Source organism: Clavelina lepadiformis, chromosome 4 (genome assembly GCF_947623445.1).
Source record: "Clavelina lepadiformis chromosome 4, kaClaLepa1.1, whole genome shotgun sequence".
NCBI lineage: Eukaryota > Metazoa > Chordata > Ascidiacea > Aplousobranchia > Clavelinidae > Clavelina > Clavelina lepadiformis.
The window spans coordinates 4,001,187-4,019,870 of record NC_135243.1 but is presented as its reverse complement, the minus strand read 5'-3'; the positions used below and the strand labels follow the sequence as shown (position 1 = coordinate 4,019,870).

The following is an 18,684-nucleotide window of genomic DNA, read 5'->3' as shown; positions in this document are numbered from 1 at the left end:
GTGATGAGTTTTAATTAGTTTTATTTTAGAGAGAAATGAAGGAGATTACAGTAAGAAATCTCAAGATTCTGATTTTATCATCGACACGTTCAATGCTGTTGAGCTGTTCAGATCAGTCCTTCAGTGCTTTCACTGCTTTTTATGAAAAGTATCTTCGCATGGAAATCAGATTGATTCATGTTTGCTTACACACCACACGACCGATGGCCACAAATAACAGTTTAAATGAGCTGCGAGTGACAAAAGCAGTACATTGGTAGTGGTACATTTACCACGTCATGTTATACATTTATAAAAACAGTTGTTAGTAAATACACCAGGCGAAACATTTCTGAGTATTGTTTATCGATTAAGCAATTATTACTAAATGACAAAAATGAGAAATTTTAAATTCAAGTTCACGTTTACACTTTTCTCTTTACCAGTTTTCCATTTTACTTAAAAAACTTTTAACTTTTTAATTTACTTAAAACGCGACTTTTAGCACACCGATTTACTACCATACTTGTAACATTTTGGAGTCAAACAAACACCATCGCTTACCTATGTTTGTACGTCATAATCGCTGTTACCACCGTCGTAAGTAACATCAAATATTTTGATTCATTTTCAGACAACTGCTCCTAAAACAACTGATGACAATAAATTTATTGATTAATTAATATTAAAACTTAATGACAACTGTTTTTTGGTTCAAAAACAAAGTTTTCATAGCATTTTCCCTGTCACTTTGAAGATGTACACCATACCTCCTACACATATGTAGTAGGTGTAGTTGGGAAAACTGATTTTAACTTAAACCGTGGATTTTGTAGCTTTTGACCTCTAAAAATCTTGTAGCATTTGATAAGGTCAATTCAAGAATTTAGTAACGCAAGTTTGTGAAGTGTAAGTGTAAAGAAATTAGGTCACTTGTTATTTATAGCATTTTGTCTTTTACCGTTTTTATGGTGTGTTAATTCTCTAGTGCGTTGATTACTTTATAGTGTTTTGGTTTTAGTTGATTAATTGCAATTACCGTTGTTTACCTCACGTTTTGTGCACTTTTATCTTATCAATAGTTTGGCACCTTGCTTTTTGTATCTTATAAAAGCCGTTTGTTAAATGATTTGAAAAGGTCGGTTTTGGTTTTGGTTCGTGGAGGCTGTTCAATAAAATAAGGTCATGTCTTATGTTTTACTGATGGTGTCGCGTTTCACCGTGAATGTGGGAACATAGCTTGGCATTCGAAAGCAAGAAGGTTCCGTAACATAAGTAAGTTTTTAACAGTTTTACAAACATGAGGAAAACCTGTCGCAAAAGAATGATAATTGAATCGATGCCGATTTGCCTGTCGCCAGTTTTGTTGGGAAGGACAATTTGACTAATACCTGACATTAACATTTTTATAATCTAAATTTTTTTATTTAAATTTGCTTAAGCTTAAGAGCACATCACGCATAAATAGTTCATCATGCGAATGAGACCAAACGTGCCCCGGGCGTCAATTGGACCGATGGAATGTTACAACCAACCAAACTGAGGTCAGCAGTTGAAGTTTTTGGACAAAAACTTCAACGAAAGTTATAAAGTGCTTTGACACTGAACAACAAAATACATTGATGCAATGCTTAATTTTCAAATTCAATAGTAAGAACAAGCAAAAGAAAAAATCAAGCAACACGCAATCTTCACATAAAATAATAATATGATTTTGTTGTGTATTTGAGGATTTATATTTTCAGTTGATGATATTTTTTGCCTTTCCATTTCACATCATTTTTCATTTCAGCATTACTGCAATGAACGCATATTTTGTTGCCATGCGCTCAACGTTTAGTACCGGGCGTGTTATATCGCTCATTATTTTGCTTGATGATAATTCCACGCGTTTGTTCGATGCCGCCGGCAATCCACGTTAACTGGCTTCATTCTCGTATTTTCTCTCCCGATTGTTATAAACTTTAGAATGTATCTTGTTTAGTTTTTATTGTTAGTCGCCTTTTACGGAGAAAACATTGTTTTTGTTAGCACTGGAGGAAATGCGTTGCAGTTAGTAGGAAAACAGTCTGAGAGAAAATAGATATTACAAGACGTTCTGCTTTTAGCTACTGTAGTTGCTGTTTCGTTTAGATTATTTGGTTTAACTAAAACTAAACATTCTTCGATTAGGTTTTTTGTGAAAGCAAAAATTAACTAAGTTGCGATTAAACAATTAACAAATACCAATTTTTACAGGATGTTGGTGAAGTAATGAAACATTATACTGCCAGCTTATAGGCATTATAGTGATGTTTTTCTCTCCAAGCGCTGCACAAGAAACTCTACAGCTGAAATGCGTCTCTCTTTCAAACTGATAAAGATGACCTCCTTGAAAAGAGTGCAATCGTCAAAAGGTCACCAAGATGAATTGTGTCGCGATGATGCAAAAACAAATGAGCGGTAAGTCCTTGCCATGCAGATAATATGATTTAACCTACAAGTTTGTAATTTTTTAAAGATTTACTTAACGAAAAGCAGATTCTGTAACGCGTCTGAACGGTTCGAGTATTGAAGCAAACTGGTTCGATTTGTTCAACGTTTGGAGCAAGAAACACCAGTTAACTCATCACTGTGTTGAATATTTTTGTGGCATGTTTTCCTACATAATGAAGACCTGTAGTTTTAGTATTGTTAGCAATCCGTCAAAAATTGTTTAAATGCCATCCTTTGAAAAGACTTGTGGAAATCCTAAGACGCCATCAGATAAATTGCTTCTGATTGATTAACTTCTGATATTTCTAAACTATAAACCGCCTTTACAGAAACAAGGCTGTTTGTAACGATGTTTAAAACTGTAAGCTATCAAGCAATTTCCGTCATCAAAACTAAATATTTTGTACTTGATGAACGTTTATATATTTGCTCCGTGTATATACTTTGATTTCAGCGTACATTTGACCAGTAAGGGGTTAAGCGCCCAGCGCTTGCTTGCGTTTTTTGCAGCATATTCGGTGAAGACGTGATTGTTACTCACCTGCAATTTGTAGCGATTTGGTGTTGGTGGTAGATTTATTTAAATTGTCTGACAGGCCGATCTAAAAGTTTCAGCATTTTTAAATAATTCATAAGAGTTAAATAAAGATGCCATATGGTGGGTGGGCGGGTGTTTATGTATACTGAGTTTATTAATTTAGTCGAGCAAATTTAGTGTTTGTATCTTGCAGCTTTGTAAATATTCTCAAGTATTGGCCGCCAACGCAGAAGGAAATATTTGTTTTGGTTGTGCTCTTGCATTATTTTTGGTTCATCGTTTACTGCCAAGCCTCGTCTAATTCCGGCAAATGTAAGAAAATACAGCGCAGCACGTGTTACAGTTGATGATGATTGTTTCGTTTCTAATGCATTAAACGCTGGCAATATGGGGATTAAGCGAGTTCATGTTTGCATAACCTCAAAGAATACGTTTGGAATATAGTTGGTAGATCACAAAGTTTGGTTTTAAAGTTTTTTAAGGTTTTGCGTATTTGTTAATTACATGAATTTTCCGCCTTACAATCATAATATACTGATTGATGACACCACCACAATCACATAGTCAGTGAAGTACGCAAATTTTCTAAAACAACAATAATGTAATAATAACAGATTCTCCAGACAACCCACTTACCAAGTTTTGTTGAAAATAAGCTCTAGTAAGGAAATAAACTTCATTTAAGGAGAAAGGTATTATCCAAAGTTTTTTGATTTTCGTTATTATAATGGCGGTGTAAGAGTTTTTCTGAAGCACTGCCAAACAGAACGTCTGCTAATAAAGTGAGTAGGAAGTCACTATCGGTAATAGTGGTTTGGAAACCGCTGTAATTTTTGAAGTAATACAGATATTCTATTGACATTCGCACACCACGTATGTTTTCGCAAAACATTCCCATCAAGAAACAATTTTAACAACTCGAAAAAACAAACGTTTTAAATAACGTATACATTGCATAATAAACGTTAAAAATGCCAACAAAATAAAAAAAGATCTCATGTCCAGTAGATGTTCTGAATTGAAAGAGAAAGTCGCAGCCTTATTTATATTCATAACAAATTAAAATCACCATAAAAATTTCTTGCTTCACATAATTTAGTATATCAAGACCTTGTAAAGCGAAACAAACTTATTCAATATCCTAGCAGCTGAAATTTCAACAATTTCTCTCAAAGCTTTGAAGAAATGCTTTATCAATCTGAGATTGTTATGCAAAAGACCGAGTAAAACGCGAGTTGATCCCAGGTGTTATTCATCTTGTTTAAAGCTTCTTGAAATAAGTAAAATAAAGTCTTAATTTATATAAGATCATTGTTTAAACAAAATAGCGGGTATATTCCAGAATTCAAGCATATAATTTAAAAACGATTGAATCTCGGTTTAAACAATTGTTTTTATCGCTTAAGACGATAACATGCTTATTTGTTGCGGGGTTGGATGTGATTAAGCTATAAATGTTGATTTGCTAAATTTGATTTGGAGGATGATTTCTCAAGGTGTACATTAACTAATATGGAACACTTTAATAACGATGATTGGAATTTGTTGCAAATAAAATTCTTTTGTGATTAGTTTGCGTTTTATGATTTTTTTTTATTCTTTTCCCTCTTTTAGTGTGAAATTTAAAAATTAAGGATTGCATAAATAACATTTTTATTGAATTCACTTTAATTGATTTTAACATTCCACACGTCCATGTGACGCCGAAGGCAGACCACGTTGATTAATTCGGATCTTTTTAAAATTCTTTCGAACACGTGTTACTCTATATAAAGTGATTTCACAGATAAACAGACAAATTTGTGGATTTACGGATTTTTGCCACGTGAAGTCAGCAGGTGTCAAGGTATTGCAGGTAAAGTAGTCAAACGATTGTTGCTCAGATGAAGAAATTTTGCTTCACTTCCATTGTATTTGAGTGACTTGTTCATAAATTCCGAATTTAGGAATTTGAAGTGTTCGAGCTAGAAGCAACTCAGTACAGTTTAGGAAGGGCAGCTTACTATAATGTCTAGTGTTTCTATACCGTCGATGTATGTAACCAGGCTTTCACATATCACTGGTTTCATATAAAATGAACGTGAAGTTTTTGTTATGACCTGACGACATTGTTTCACGAAATGCTGGAGTATGGTTTGAACGATTTTAACTAATTTGCGAATAAATAGTTAAATATACGGTGAAGTCTTCTTAACTTTTCCAGAGCAATATTGGTGAAGTGATGATAATTTCCGAACAGTAGAAGTTAATTGAATTTCACAGTTGCAAAGCCTCTTCCACACTGGTAAAGGTGACCTTTTTGAAAAGAGAGCAATCGTCAAAGGTCACCGTGATGAATCCTGTCGCGATGATGCAGCAGTGTCCAGTGGGGAACGGTTTCTACAAAGAGCGAAAGTTTTCTTGTGAATTAAAATGAAGAAATAGAATGGTGAGTTCAATTTCAGTTCTGCATGATTACAAACTTGAATTTACTAATGTAAACACTACTTGTGGTTTGACATCACGGAATTATTTTGTTTTCGTTCCGGAAACAGATCTTTATGCAAGCCTGATCGATTAGAGGGTAGAAGCCACCTTGTTCAATTTCCTCGCAAACCGTTTGGAGCCTGATCACCAATTCATAAAAAGAAACAAAACCTTCCCGTTTGGTTAGGTTGTTGATGGCTGATTCGTATGGGTGGTTTCATCTTGGTGTTAGTTATAATGGTTGATTCCCCAAGGAAAATAGTTCCAGTATTTTCAGCAATTCACTATGGAATTGTTACGAAAATGCCACCTGTAAAAAATGTTGTCCATTTTTAAGTGTCGTTTTCTGTCCTTGCATGGGTGTTACTTTTATTTTTACTGTTAGGCAAATACTGCCCACAAAGACTTTTCAAATAAGTTCAAGTATTTTTAGCAATCATATATTGATTTTGCTCAAATACCAACCTGTGATACGTATCGGTGTTTTAATTTTGCGGATAATTGTATATAGTTGCTGTCATCCGCCACTGTCCATTAACTGCTTGTACATAATATTTTCATGTATTTAATATTTCACAACCACCTGTGTCTCCAGCCATCTTACGATCTTTCCTTTGCTTAAGTATTACTGCCACCATAAGAAAGCGCTTGTGATTATTTTCGTTATTTGTCTTGTGTTTGCCGCCATCAGGCTAAGTGATATCTTTGTACTTGCTGCGCGTTAAAAATTAAGCAACGACATTATCATCAGAAATTTTTTTAACGTGTTTTGCCGCCATCATAACATTTACTTTTCTATACTGTGATTGATGCGCGTTTAATATTTGTAAATACTTTCCCACTGTCAGCCAACTGCTGTTCAGTTTGTGTTAAATTGTGCCAAGTTTCTGCCTCGGGTAAAGACCGAATCCTTTTACTTGCTGTGAATTTGAATAAAATCGCCGTTAGCAGATTTCTTGTTTTTGTTTCATGCGACTTGGAAGTACTTCAACGATATGTTGCTGTAATGTTTTCATTTGTAATGGTAACTAGCAAGTAACATTTGCATTAATGAAGTAGCTTATTGCTAAAGCAATGGGCGGTTTGTGTTGGGAAGAATGAGCATACCAACTTTTCAGCTATTTAATGTTTCACTGGAAGTAGATAAGCTCAGGTTACTGTACAATACCTTTTTAGGTTTATTTAAGAGGAAACTGGAAAACTTTGAACGCACGATTTTATTCAATGAAATATTTGAAGCCTTGCACTGAACTATACTCACTACCTAACCCAACAAGCGGTATTGGACAAACAAACATAAATCTTATACATACAAAGCATACCAGCACTCAACAGGCATAATTATGTTTTACGAAAATTTATAGTAATCACGTTTGATTTATTTGCTACGAATATGAACTTTTTTACTTAAATATGCTTTTGCGAAGATAAACATAAAATTCAAAAATATTACCAAAAAAATAAACGGTAATTATGTTTTTATTTATTATATCTATTATAATATAGGATTTTGAAATGTCGATTTCAGAGCAATTTGTTGTCACCATATAATTTCACAACCTTAAGTTACACTTTTGGTACAATAAAGATGGTCCAAAAAATAGTCTTATACCTAGTTACCATGAAAAAATATTTAAGCTATAAATTATGAGTTTAAAACGTGAAGTATCAGAAATATCAAAAACGACAAACTTTTCAGAGGTTGACCATATACTGAGCATACTGTACCGTATATTTCCATGTTTAAGGTGTGATTGTTTTAATCTATACTAGGGCTTGTCAAACTTTTAAGTTAAACCTGCAACCCTTTTATAATTCATTTATTAAAATTGAATTTGTTTCATGACCCCAAACGGGGTCGCGACCAACAGTTTGAGAAGCCCTCATCTATACGTATGCGTTTAAAAGCCTGTTTGCTTTTTAAACGTTTGGTTTTTTCCCGGACGCTCGCACTATTAACTTGCATTTGCCTGTAGATTGTATTGTAAGATTCTACTCGAGTCTTTTAGTCGTTTGAAAAAGGTGAAGGTATAAAAAATCTTTTGCAGTTTCGATAGATAACATCTGTCCTGCAACTGTGTTAGTCTTTATTTATTCCTGCATAAATACCCTTTATTTTTTTTTCATTTTTTATGAAATTTTTCTTTGGAAATTTGGCCATTGCCCACTGCTTTCAAGCACAAGTGACTTGTTCTCATTGCTTGCTTTTCAGGTTCAAGATCATCATGTTACAGGGAATCCCCTTCTCTCTTGACTCTGGCTTGCCATGCGCGCATGTGACGCCTCTGGCTGGTTGCTTTAATTAGTTACGTTTTTAACATTTTTCTCCTCAGCACATCACATCACTCCTGCGTGGACGTTAACGAGTTTGCACGTTTCTGCCAAGAGTTACTGCTCGTCATTTTTAATAAAATCAATTCTGCGTAATTTAAGACAGTTAGGTGATGATGGTTGGTCAGCATATACAGTATATTTACGCACGATTTCTCTGAAATATTATGCAGTATTTTGTAATTAATTTTGAGGAAATGTAATTATAGTCCCGTTAAGCTTACTACTATGAAGCTGTTATACACAATTACAAACTTGATGGAAGCAAAAGCTAGTTAAGTGAATCGATTAAGGAGTTTTGGATATTTTTATGTTATAACCTTTAGAACGAAAAATGTAATGAAATTACGTTACAGCTTTCTTGCCTATGTATCCTATGTAATTTGAAAATCCCTTCAAACAATGTCGTTTAGCAACTTCCAGAACTTTGACGCGTCAGATTTTCGTACTAGGAAAGATGACCAGTTGGAGAAAAGTGCGATCGCTACGTTTCAGAAATGCCAGCATCACAGTTTGGGCAGAGTTGTTGTCAAAGTTTTCAGACAGCGAACGTCTAGTAGCGGCCATCATTCATTTGACGAAGAATATCAAGGTTATGAAATGTAAGTCAAAAACTTTACGAACCCTCTAAAATCTTTTTAAGGCCAATGTCAAACGACAAACAGGTTAAAAGTTGGAGTAGCCGTCTTGGGTATCTTTCAAACAAAAATAGGAATTCATTTCATTGCAACTTTTTATTTGCAAATATGTACATTACTTTAGAATGCTTCGCGAAATCGACAGAAGAAAAAAAATCAACCACAAAAACATCGGCCGGTTTTACGGTGTCACAAAATGGCCTGGCTTTGCCGGCATTGTGACGGAATGTCCAGAATGCGGAAATCTAGCGCAGCTGTTGCGTGCAACGAAGTTGGCTCCTATTTTTCCATGGTGGCTGAGACATCGCATTCTCACAGAAGTATTCGAAGCACTGCAGTATCTACACAACCAACCTATACCCATTGTTCACGGAAACCTGACTTCGTGCAGCATCCTACTAACAGAAGACCTAACTGTAAAATTGAGTGACTTCAAGAAAATCAATGTCGACGCGTGTGGTCAGGATGTCTTGAACCGTGATGAATTCCAGCTGCTCCGTTTAGTAACTCCAGAAGATCTGAAGCTCTTGGATATTTATTGGTGAGGTCTTAACTGCCAGAAATTGTTAGTTTTCCAGTTTGTTGCAAATGTTTACTATTTCAAAGCAGTTCCTTTGTGTTACTTGCAGCGCTTCACAGGTAGCTTACGAAATTATAACACGATATCTATTGACCCAAATTGAGTTTGCTTTCCTCGCTTCGTTGGATCAACCAATCTTGACGTTCAGTCCCGCTGAGCTCGGAGATGAATTAAGCAAAAGTATTCCGGTTTCCTCCATCATTATTCTTCTGAAAAAGGTTGCCTTGAAGTGTGCAAACATTAACAAGGATGGAAGACCAGATGCTGATACTAGTGAGCATATCTCTGATCTAAGAGGAAAACTTTTCTAACACTTCTTTGTTTGTTGCTGTTTGTGTTGAATTAAAAATATAATGATATTCTTGAATAAATTATACGGATTAATCATCCGCATTTATACGTCACACTGCTTTAGTTTTAGAAATGTTGAATGAAACAGAAATCAATCTTAGTGGCACAAAAAAGCTTAAGCAAGCTTCTGGTATCGCAAAGCGACTGCACAAAGTCAAACATGCAGCTGATTGTGACGAGCCCCTTGATGTTCTTTTCTGTCTAAACCACATAGGTAATGTTTTTAAACCAACAAACAAGTTTTTTATTTGCAAGAAAAACGCTGAATATTTTATTACTGTACTGTATTTTTTGTAATTGAGGTACTGTGTATGGGCTTTTCATAAGCGTGGTGATGTAGTGCATAGGGTAACATTCAGACCATGAATGTAAGATTTAGTTGTTCCTACAATTCATTAGGAGAAAATATAGGAACTGAGTGGACCTCAACACCAAAAATGGAAGATGTGAGTCGTCAAAGTATATTAGGAGTTTCTACTCCACCAATGGCGTCTCTTTCCGGTGAGTCTCCGGATAAAAATGAGCAAAATATCACCTTTTTCTCCCAAGATGATCCTCATCTATTGAATTTTGAAAATGAAACTTCTCTGCAAGTCGAGGAAGAAGGTACACACCAGAATATTTTCCAGCTTCAGTTTTTATACGCAACTCAGAAATACAAAAGAATGATTCCATGAAATATTATGACTAATTTACGATAAAAAATCGTTGTACCATTTACAATATTAAATTGTTATTCTTGATACGTTGCTCCTATGGCTCCAAATTTTGGCCAACCGTTAGTTTTAAAAATGCTGATTAAATTATGATGACCAAACTCAACATTCACGACAAGTCTTAACTCAATCAGATGTTAATCTCACTGGAAACTCCATAAACTGTTCAACTTTATCTTCTAATGAGTCAAAGCTGAACAAAAGTTTTGACGAAATCGCTTTGGAAGCGGACAAGGTGGCATCGTCAAATACTCCACTGAATGCATTGCAAAAGGTTAACACCCCAACGAAAGGTACAAATGACGGTTTGCTTGCTATTAGTTATGCTTGCCACTTACAATCGTATTTTTACAATTCACAAATGTGTCATTTATATACGAAGTAGAACGTTTTTATTACTTTAATGCAGATTTGTTTAAAAGTTATTTTTCATTTTATCCTTTCGCAAGAGCACATGGAAATTTTATTTGTTGTACGTTTACCACCAGACCCTTAACTATAAAACGAATAAAATAGCTGGAGACGTCATGGGCACTGGTAGATGCAATGTATCAGACATGGTTGTAGGAAAAATATTGACTTAGTATTAAAGCTGTGGTCTCTTTCAAGTTACTCTCGTTTAAACGCAATAGTAACAGATCCGGATTTTATTTTGCTTTATTTATTCAAATCTAAACCCTGTTTTGCAGGAGACAGTAATCTTGTCAACACATCGATACAAAGATGTTGGTCGTTGCCAGTTGAGATACGATTTGTATACGAAACATGTGCTGTACGTAATTTACTTTTCCATTACCTATGTGGGCATCAATTGTTTTTGCGATGTTTGTCTGATACAGATCGTTGGCAACGAAGGTGGTATTATCAACGTGTCTGATTGCAAGATTACCATTCCTCAAGGAGCCCTAAGCAACAAGAATGAGTTCAAATTTACGCTGCTTTTTGGAAGGGAACATTTTCAGGTTTTAAATAAAGTCTGTTATTGACATTAATTTGTCAAAATTTACTTTCGCCAATATCGTTGCAAATACATTTTCTGAACACAGTTAATTATTTATTTCAGAATCCTAATGTACTTGTCCTCACACCAACATTGAGTTGTTCGCCGTCGCATAACTTTTCGAAATTAGCAACCGTAGAACTTCCAACATGTTATGCTGCTGAAGAAAATATATCAGTTACGGTAAGTTGCAAGATATTTTTATTTTCTTTTTGTAGCAGCACACACAGTAGACAAATTCCTCATATTATTATATCATATTATTATACATTATATTATATTATTATACATATCATATCATATTCCAATAAAATTGCAGGTACAAGAAAGTAAAAATGGAAGACTTTGGGACGATTTGGAAGAAGTCATGGACTCTTATCGAAATTCTGTCATGTTTGAAACGACGTCGTTGTCTTGGTAAGTGTGTAATATTTTATCGTCATTACTCTGCTTGCGTCTCTTAATCTCACGATATAAGCAAAAATGCATGAAAGCAATAAGATGTCGCTCTTGCTCAATATCTCCAGGCACCGAGTTGTAAGCAAAGTGCCAGATCTAATTGGCTCATTTAAGAAAACTTTGGTCTACTTGTGCTACCGCCATCCAAGCAACTGTTCTGATCCATACGTCACCTTGGAACTCCGTGACAACGTCATGAACCCCCTGGTTTCGTTAGGAGAGACAGAAGGTTTTTGTGGAGTTGTGGAAGTTAGGTACGAATTAGGTTGGGCACGTATATGCTGGTGAAGGACCAAAAATATTTTAGCCGGTTTTGATGTTTTCTTGTAGAAAAATAAATTTAAAAACATCAAAATATTATTACTAACGTAAGTTTTTCGGGCAATTGTTAATAAATATTTCAGGAAAATGAGTAATAATGAACTTATGTAAAGGTCAGACGACGATTTGCTCTTAAAGATCTCAAGTCCAAATATCATCGTCCAACCAGATGAGAAAATCGTAATGAGCAAAGACATTTTCGAGCAAGGATTTCTCCTGCAACAAAATTTCCGCATTTCGAAGAAGGAAGAACAATATTATCATAGACAAGAATACTTCAAGTTCGAAATTAAGAGAAAGTCGAGTGATAAAGCACTTTTTGCAAACAGTTTTGCTTTTCCCAAGATATTATCTCCAAGTGAGTATATTAAGTCGTGGCCTTCCCTATACTAGTAAACTTATGTTAGGCCAAGTAAAGATTGTAGTTTTTTCGCATGCTTTGTCATATACTTTGATAAAATACTACAAGCATTTGTATTCACTATTTGTACGGTATACGTTGTAAAACTACTGTAAGTATGATCGTTATGTAAATTTTGTTTACAGATCGGTTAGCAGAGATCACGCTTTCCCACTGTACAATTCCAAATGTGTCCGCTCCTGCCACTGGAAGAAGAGGTGACCACGTACCTCGTGATCAAAACAAATCCGAACAAACTGATGGTGAAGAAATGTTGGGTCCTCTTGCCATTGACTCAAGCCAAGATCAAGCCGTTTATGATCAAAGTGAAGTAAATTTCATCACAAGCGATCTTGCTGTGAAACTCCAAAATTTCTGCAAACACCTTGGAGTGTGAAGATGAAATCACTTGTTTTTATCATCCTTAATTTTAAACGTTGTCTTCGAAAGAGTTTACAACGTAATTGCTATCTAACGTAACATTTTCTAGATTCTTTTTGTATTCATTGTTTTTCATTTATGTGCAGATTGTGTACGGACATTTCTCTTTTAACCTGTAAGTGTTTTATCTTTAAGAAATTTCCTGTAATATTTTTAGTTGTCAGTTTATTCTCGCCTAATGTCGTAAAGAAATAGTCACATGTAGGTCAAAATGAGTGAAAAACCAGCAATGTGGCTTAAATAAAACAAATTTTTATGATCATCTGTTCTAATTTAGTAGAGTTTACACGGTGTGAAGCTTCGCTTTGACATTAACTTAAACACAGCAAAATTGAAAAATATTAACCTGAAAATTACCGAGTGAAATTTAAACCGGTACGTCGCACTGTGCTATGCGTTATGTTTTAAATAGTAAAAAATTATTCCCAAAATTTTTGTAAATTTTGTAATTGTTTTATACGATTGATTTATCACTGATATATCGAGGTCAAACCGTAAATAAAGCAGAATTGTTTGCTATAAGAACTTCCGATGAAAGTAGAAAAGCAAACAAAAATCATAGTCATTTAAAATATTGCCTATACAGTCAATACATTATATGAATGAATTATCTATTATTAGTTATACAGTATTCTGCTTTGCTTACAGAAATTAATGATCTCGATAACAATACGTTAAACCGCGTAATTGCTAAGCGGCATCAGAATGCAAGTAGAAGTTTTACGGCTTTGTGTGTTGGACAGTTTCAAGCTATGAATGACATAGCACAAAATTCACGTGACATAAAAACTGGTATAAAAATATATATATAAACATACAGCTATATTTCAGACTCTCTTGATTACTTTTGTTCGAGAGTTTCATTGTTGGTATTACCACGAAAAGTTTCCGACATCAGTAGAACCACTTATGCAAGCGGTTAGTCGCAAATTAGCAGATTAACAGTTTTTGTTGAGAGGCTAGAATGTTGTAAGTTAAATACAATTTTCTAAAACTTCTTCGTTTCAACCGTGTTGGATTTCACTACGGAAACATTCGAATTTGTGGACGTACATTAATGTTATGAGAAAACCCTGATTGAACACAAACTATAGGTTTCCACAAACATTGCTTAATTTGGAGGTAATTTAATGGTTTCACACAGCACCATGTTGGTTGCTTATTTTACTACATACACGATAAATGCACACAACACTCACAAGACTTGACAACATTGAACATACAATTGATTAATTGATCAACATACAAGGTCGGGATTTCTCAAGGACGTTGTGAACAAACACAACGAGCAATTTAAGAGGGTTTACGCAAAACACTTCTGCATCTGGCAATAAATCCTGGCTTCTGTTCTCTTATTCCAAAATCTTCATCGTCGAAGGTTGGAAGTGCAGGAATCATGTTGTGGGACAGTGTGACCTTGGGTAGCATTTCTTTAAATAAATAGAAACAAATTTAATATTATGCAACATTTTTCATTAGTAGAAATGTAGTTGGTTTGCAAGGCTTCTTGCATTTATAAAAACAAAATCGTGAATTCTACATACAGCAATATAAGTAACGTTACCAGGATCTAATTTGCGCAGAAGTGGAAAATGTCCTTCGATGAAAGGGTCATCTGACAAGGAACTCTGTACTTCGTATTTGTAAGTTTCTTTTTCATGGTTGACGTGCTCCTTTGTCTTGGAAAAGCTTGTCTTTGAAACGCGAAAATGTTGTTGCAAGAAAGACCCTTGTTCATAAACATCTTCGAATGTAATGATCCACTCATCTGGGTCGAAGGTAGTGTCTTGTCCTGACAGTCTTATGTGCAGGTTATCTTTTGAGCTTAAAAAATAGTTACGTTTGTTACTAATTAATTAGCTCCTGTAGTTTGAAAGTGAAAACCGCCAATATGTTTCGCATTAAAGAAACCTGATGCGTGCAACACCAAAATAAATTCCATCCACTTCATCTAAGAACGGTAAGTCGACCATGACGTTATCGCGAATTTCCCAAGTAAAGATTGGATCATTATCTCTGCTCGCCGGTTGGCGATAGCATAGGTAGAACAATCGCTTAATACTCAAATCAATTGCATCCGGGCATCTACCGACAACCCTTTGCCTAAACCGAAAAAAAAACGAATACTGCATTGTAATGCGACATTGTAACCGGAAACCACCCAAGCGTATGCCGAATAAGGGAAAGTACGATGACATTATAGCAAAATGTATTTACCAAGATAAACTGGACGTTTCAAACGTAATTATAGATGAAGAGTTTTTGTGTTCGACAACTTTTAAGTCTTCCCATGTCCTTCCATCTTTGCTTTTTTGTGGCTGCAAAGTGTTTAATATCTCTCAAAGTTTCATAATAAAACTGAACTACACAGCTGCACATTTAGCAACTCACCGTAACGGAAACAGTGCGGTCAGCAGAATAACATGTTGGAAGTTGTATGGTTATTGGTTTCATAAACTCCGTTGGCGGAACGCAACGTAGTGAAGGTGTCACAACTTGCTGTCTAGGGACCTGTGGCAAAAGAGTAAATGGAGCAGAAAACTTCTGCAAAATTGCATGGCAAAGTATTTTATATAAAGTGTAACGTACCGTAAAATGTTCCTTTCCAAAGAGTAGCACAAATTTTAGCTCAAAGCTGTGTTGTAGAGCTCCTTCTGGAATGATGATCTTGCAGTCACCGACTTCGATTGTGCCGCCTTTGCTCCCTATGATCTGTTAACGAATGGAAATTCGAAAGATGCAACAGATTTATCAAAATTGTCGAAATCAAAAAACCACATACAGCACAAGTTTCGTTCACGAAGTTGATGTCCACCGGGGCCGACCACTGCCGTTGTACTGAGATCACTCCACCGTCTTGTTCATCTACAAATTATTGCTTAGCTAAATACAAATTTTACATGGGAACAGCTGTTTGTTGGATACAAGTAAAACTCGAAAATTGCGCCAGACATTTACTCACTCAAATCATCGGAAAATATCCCTGCCAACGTCTTCAGCGAAGAACTTTGTGGAAACGCATTGGCCACGTCTAATGTTGTTTCAAGCTTTTCACACAACTTCGATTCGGCAGAAATTGATGGATTTTCACAACCTTCGTTATTTTCTGTAGTTATTAAACGCACACATTTTGCTTAATACTTATTCGCTAATTAACATTGTGTAAGGACTCCTCGCTATCGTGCATCATAATACGTTCTAGCTGTAGTAAGAGTAGTTCTCGTTGAGCTCCCATACTGTAGTGGCCACGGAAACTTAAGTTACGAATGTAAACTAATATAATAGAAACCATTTGAGTAATGACAGCATGGATGTTTAAATTGTAGCAAGTTTAATTTCAGATGTTCTAAACTTTACAACAAGACAAAACTGCGGTTTCCAACCTTCAACTTGACTTTGGGGACAGTCAGCAAGCTCCGTCTCTTGGGTAGATGTACTGCTATCAAGAGTACAGTCCTCTGTAGATCTACTAAGGACTTCTTCCTTTGGTGGAGTGAGAACACCAAGGTCCTCACTTGGCATCTGTACAGACGTGGATGCATTTCTTTCCTCTTTATCCCCTGGTAAAATATCCTGTCAGTTTCATGGAGGAGTTAGATACGAAAGACACTTACCCCGGACCGAAAACACAAGCACCATGGCAACAAGCATCCATCAACGAGATTAAAAAACATACATCCAACTTACCAGCAGTATTCCCATTGGAAGTTTCGGTTATGTTTTCTTCTTCACATTTTAAGTAAGATTCACTGGGGCTGGTTACAGTCAAAGGCATGGTGTCAAAGAAATTACACAAATGTTACGGCAAACTGCAACTAATGCTTTTATCAATGTTGTTCTGGAAAATTAAAACAGCTTCATTGAAATAGTTTGTTTAACGGCACGAAGCTTATTTTACCTTTGCCTTCCGAGTCATTTTAACACTTGCACCCTGTTAACTCTTTGTAACATTTGACACCATCGCTTGTATTTTCCACTTACTATTGTACGTTTTTAAACACTGCTGGAGTTACAAACCTTGCCGTATAAATCGATCGTTCTCCAACAGATGACAAAAAGCTGAAATATCGACCGTAACGTTCAGAACTATGACATCGCAACGGCAATCCGATACCTGACAGCTGTTTCACTCACAAGCTCAACAGTTTTAATTAGAACTGAGTATGTGGTGCTGCAACATATGTAGCTGAAAGAATGTTCAAAGAACGCAATTAATCAACGTGGGGAGCCAGCGGCGTCACATGGACACGTGGAATGTTAAAATAGCGCGCCCTCAATTCAACTAATATGATGAGACGAATAACTTGCTTGCACATTCGGCAAACGGCAAACAAATCCAAGGTTGCTGAAAAACACAATAATACAAAACTGGTAAAAGAAATAATAATTATAATTAACTAAACTAGTATCCTAGTAATTACAATATATCATAATATAGAGTTACAATATATACAATTTAGTAATTACATTACAATATACCATAACATAGCAAGCGATTGCGATTGAAGAGCAATTACACAAATAGTAGACAGTTAATAATAATATCATAACTACCTTGTCCTCTGTAAACGTTGTTGGGGCCGGAGAGACAAGAGAGCAAACATGTATTACAAAAGGTGGCAGATTGGTGCTTAGTTATGTTAGCATAATAATCATTACTTGCAACATTATTAATAATTATATTCATTATCATCATTCCAATATCTATAATTAATTTCAAGGGCGAGCATCGCAGTATACGTGCATTCTCCACAAGTCAATTTACATTTGTTCAACGTAGTAATTTGATGAAATGCACCTATGTGGCGAGCACTGATTGGTTGACTGTCCGATGCAATCTTAACTGCGCTTTGCAATTAACGCTTAGCAATTAACTGCATTATATTGTGCATTGCGGTTCTATTTCTCATTGCACCGTCATTATTGCAAGATTGTAGAGCGCTGTATAGTGCTGATTTTGTGACGTAATACGTGTTGTTTTAATACAGTATATTCACGTATATATTTGTGACATATGTTTATTATTTAGACACTTTATGCATGGTATGAATTATTTATTTGCACTTTCAGTGATGTGCAATGTGAAGTCAGCCGAGTATATGTCGACTGTTATAAGCTGAGCTGTGTGTAATGTAACATGCTCTTTGCATTTCAACAACAACTACATATATTTTAGTGTGATTTTCTATACCCTATGTTTCATTTTGTTTTCGTATGTTTATATAAGATTTCCGTATTTCCATCCCTACCCAAAGCAAGAAACGCTTTTCGTTTCAACTCCAAACCTCAGTTTGCTCGTGAGAGGGTGTGTGTGTGTGTGTGATTCTACACTGGACTGTTTGTGATTTTAAAGTTCTGGTTTCACGTTGTATATACGATGTACGTACGTGCGTGCCATTTTCTCAGCGGTATTTTATGAACTTTAATTACGTGTTAGAATGTCAGATCGATTCCAGATCATATAGGCAGCATTATACTTGTAAGATTAGAAAGTTAATAGTAAACTTAATTTACAATAACTTTACAATACGTGGAACAATCAAAATTTAGTTACAACAACGCGAATACAATAAACCAAGGAGGTTTTTCTTAAAATAATGAGTTTAAATAACTCATATTTTTACCAATAACACAACAAATAACTCGCTAAAAGGTCCAAATACATCCAACGATCTTGGAGACATGCTAGTCTTCGATGATTCGATTCGATCGAAAAGTCTTCGATTTTTCTTAATTACCTCTTGTTGGTTTCGGGGACGTAGGGAGCAAGTGTGGCATTGGGCAGTACTACATCGAAAATCGAAATTGAACATTGACATGCATAAAGATAACAAGGACCAAGACATTCTGTCAAAGCTTTGTGCTTAACCCTATTTTCACTTGGTGTGGCTTCTCCTGCACACAGTCACAGAAAAACGTGGCGTACAGTTGCATTGTTTGCTGTAGAAACTTGAAATTTGGTGACTTTTCCTAAAAAATGTTCAGCTAT

General features: G+C 35.4%; 2 protein-coding genes and 2 long non-coding RNA genes across 6 annotated transcripts; 3 read left to right on the top strand and 1 right to left on the bottom strand.

Moving 5' to 3' along the window:
• The first annotated feature begins 1,123 nt into the window (after positions 1-1,123).
• On the top strand, positions 1,124-3,386 carry LOC143451621 (uncharacterized). 2 transcript variants are annotated; one of them, XR_013114890.1, is made up of 3 exons: positions 1,240-1,254; positions 1,422-2,421; positions 2,480-3,386. It is a non-coding gene; the product is annotated as an uncharacterized LOC143451621 (long non-coding RNA). The 2 variants fall into 2 exon arrangements; XR_013114889.1 differs by having other exon boundaries at positions 1,124-2,421.
• Positions 3,387-4,799: 1,413 nt separating this feature from the next.
• On the top strand, positions 4,800-6,410 carry LOC143451620 (uncharacterized). The gene is made up of 2 exons (XR_013114888.1): positions 4,800-5,420; positions 5,527-6,410. It is a non-coding gene; the product is annotated as an uncharacterized LOC143451620 (long non-coding RNA).
• Positions 6,411-8,079: 1,669 nt separating this feature from the next.
• Positions 8,080-12,990, top strand: LOC143451619 (uncharacterized). Its single transcript, XM_076952324.1, has 13 exons — positions 8,080-8,391; positions 8,552-8,968; positions 9,057-9,280; positions 9,423-9,572; positions 9,758-9,964; positions 10,209-10,367; positions 10,764-10,846; positions 10,914-11,036; positions 11,138-11,257; positions 11,394-11,491; positions 11,602-11,787; positions 11,968-12,212; positions 12,401-12,990. Exons 1-13 carry the CDS (start codon positions 8,192-8,194, stop codon positions 12,649-12,651), a joined length of 2,463 nt encoding a protein of 820 aa, XP_076808439.1. The 5' UTR covers positions 8,080-8,191; the 3' UTR covers positions 12,652-12,990.
• Positions 12,991-13,806: 816 nt separating this feature from the next.
• On the bottom strand, positions 13,807-16,564 carry LOC143451618 (uncharacterized). 2 transcript variants are annotated; one of them, XM_076952323.1, is made up of 10 exons: positions 16,383-16,564; positions 16,079-16,255; positions 15,658-15,789; positions 15,478-15,560; positions 15,285-15,407; positions 15,087-15,206; positions 14,913-15,013; positions 14,607-14,798; positions 14,260-14,519; positions 13,807-14,125 (listed from the first exon to the last, which is right to left on the bottom strand). In XM_076952323.1, the coding sequence occupies exons 1-10, from the start codon at positions 16,468-16,470 to the stop codon at positions 13,989-13,991; spliced, it is 1,413 nt and encodes a 470-aa protein (XP_076808438.1). In that variant the 5' UTR covers positions 16,471-16,564; the 3' UTR covers positions 13,807-13,988. The 2 variants fall into 2 exon arrangements, with proteins under 2 accessions (XP_076808438.1, XP_076808437.1); XM_076952322.1 differs by having other exon boundaries at positions 15,658-15,801; positions 16,383-16,563.
• Positions 16,565-18,684: the final 2,120 nt, after the last annotated feature.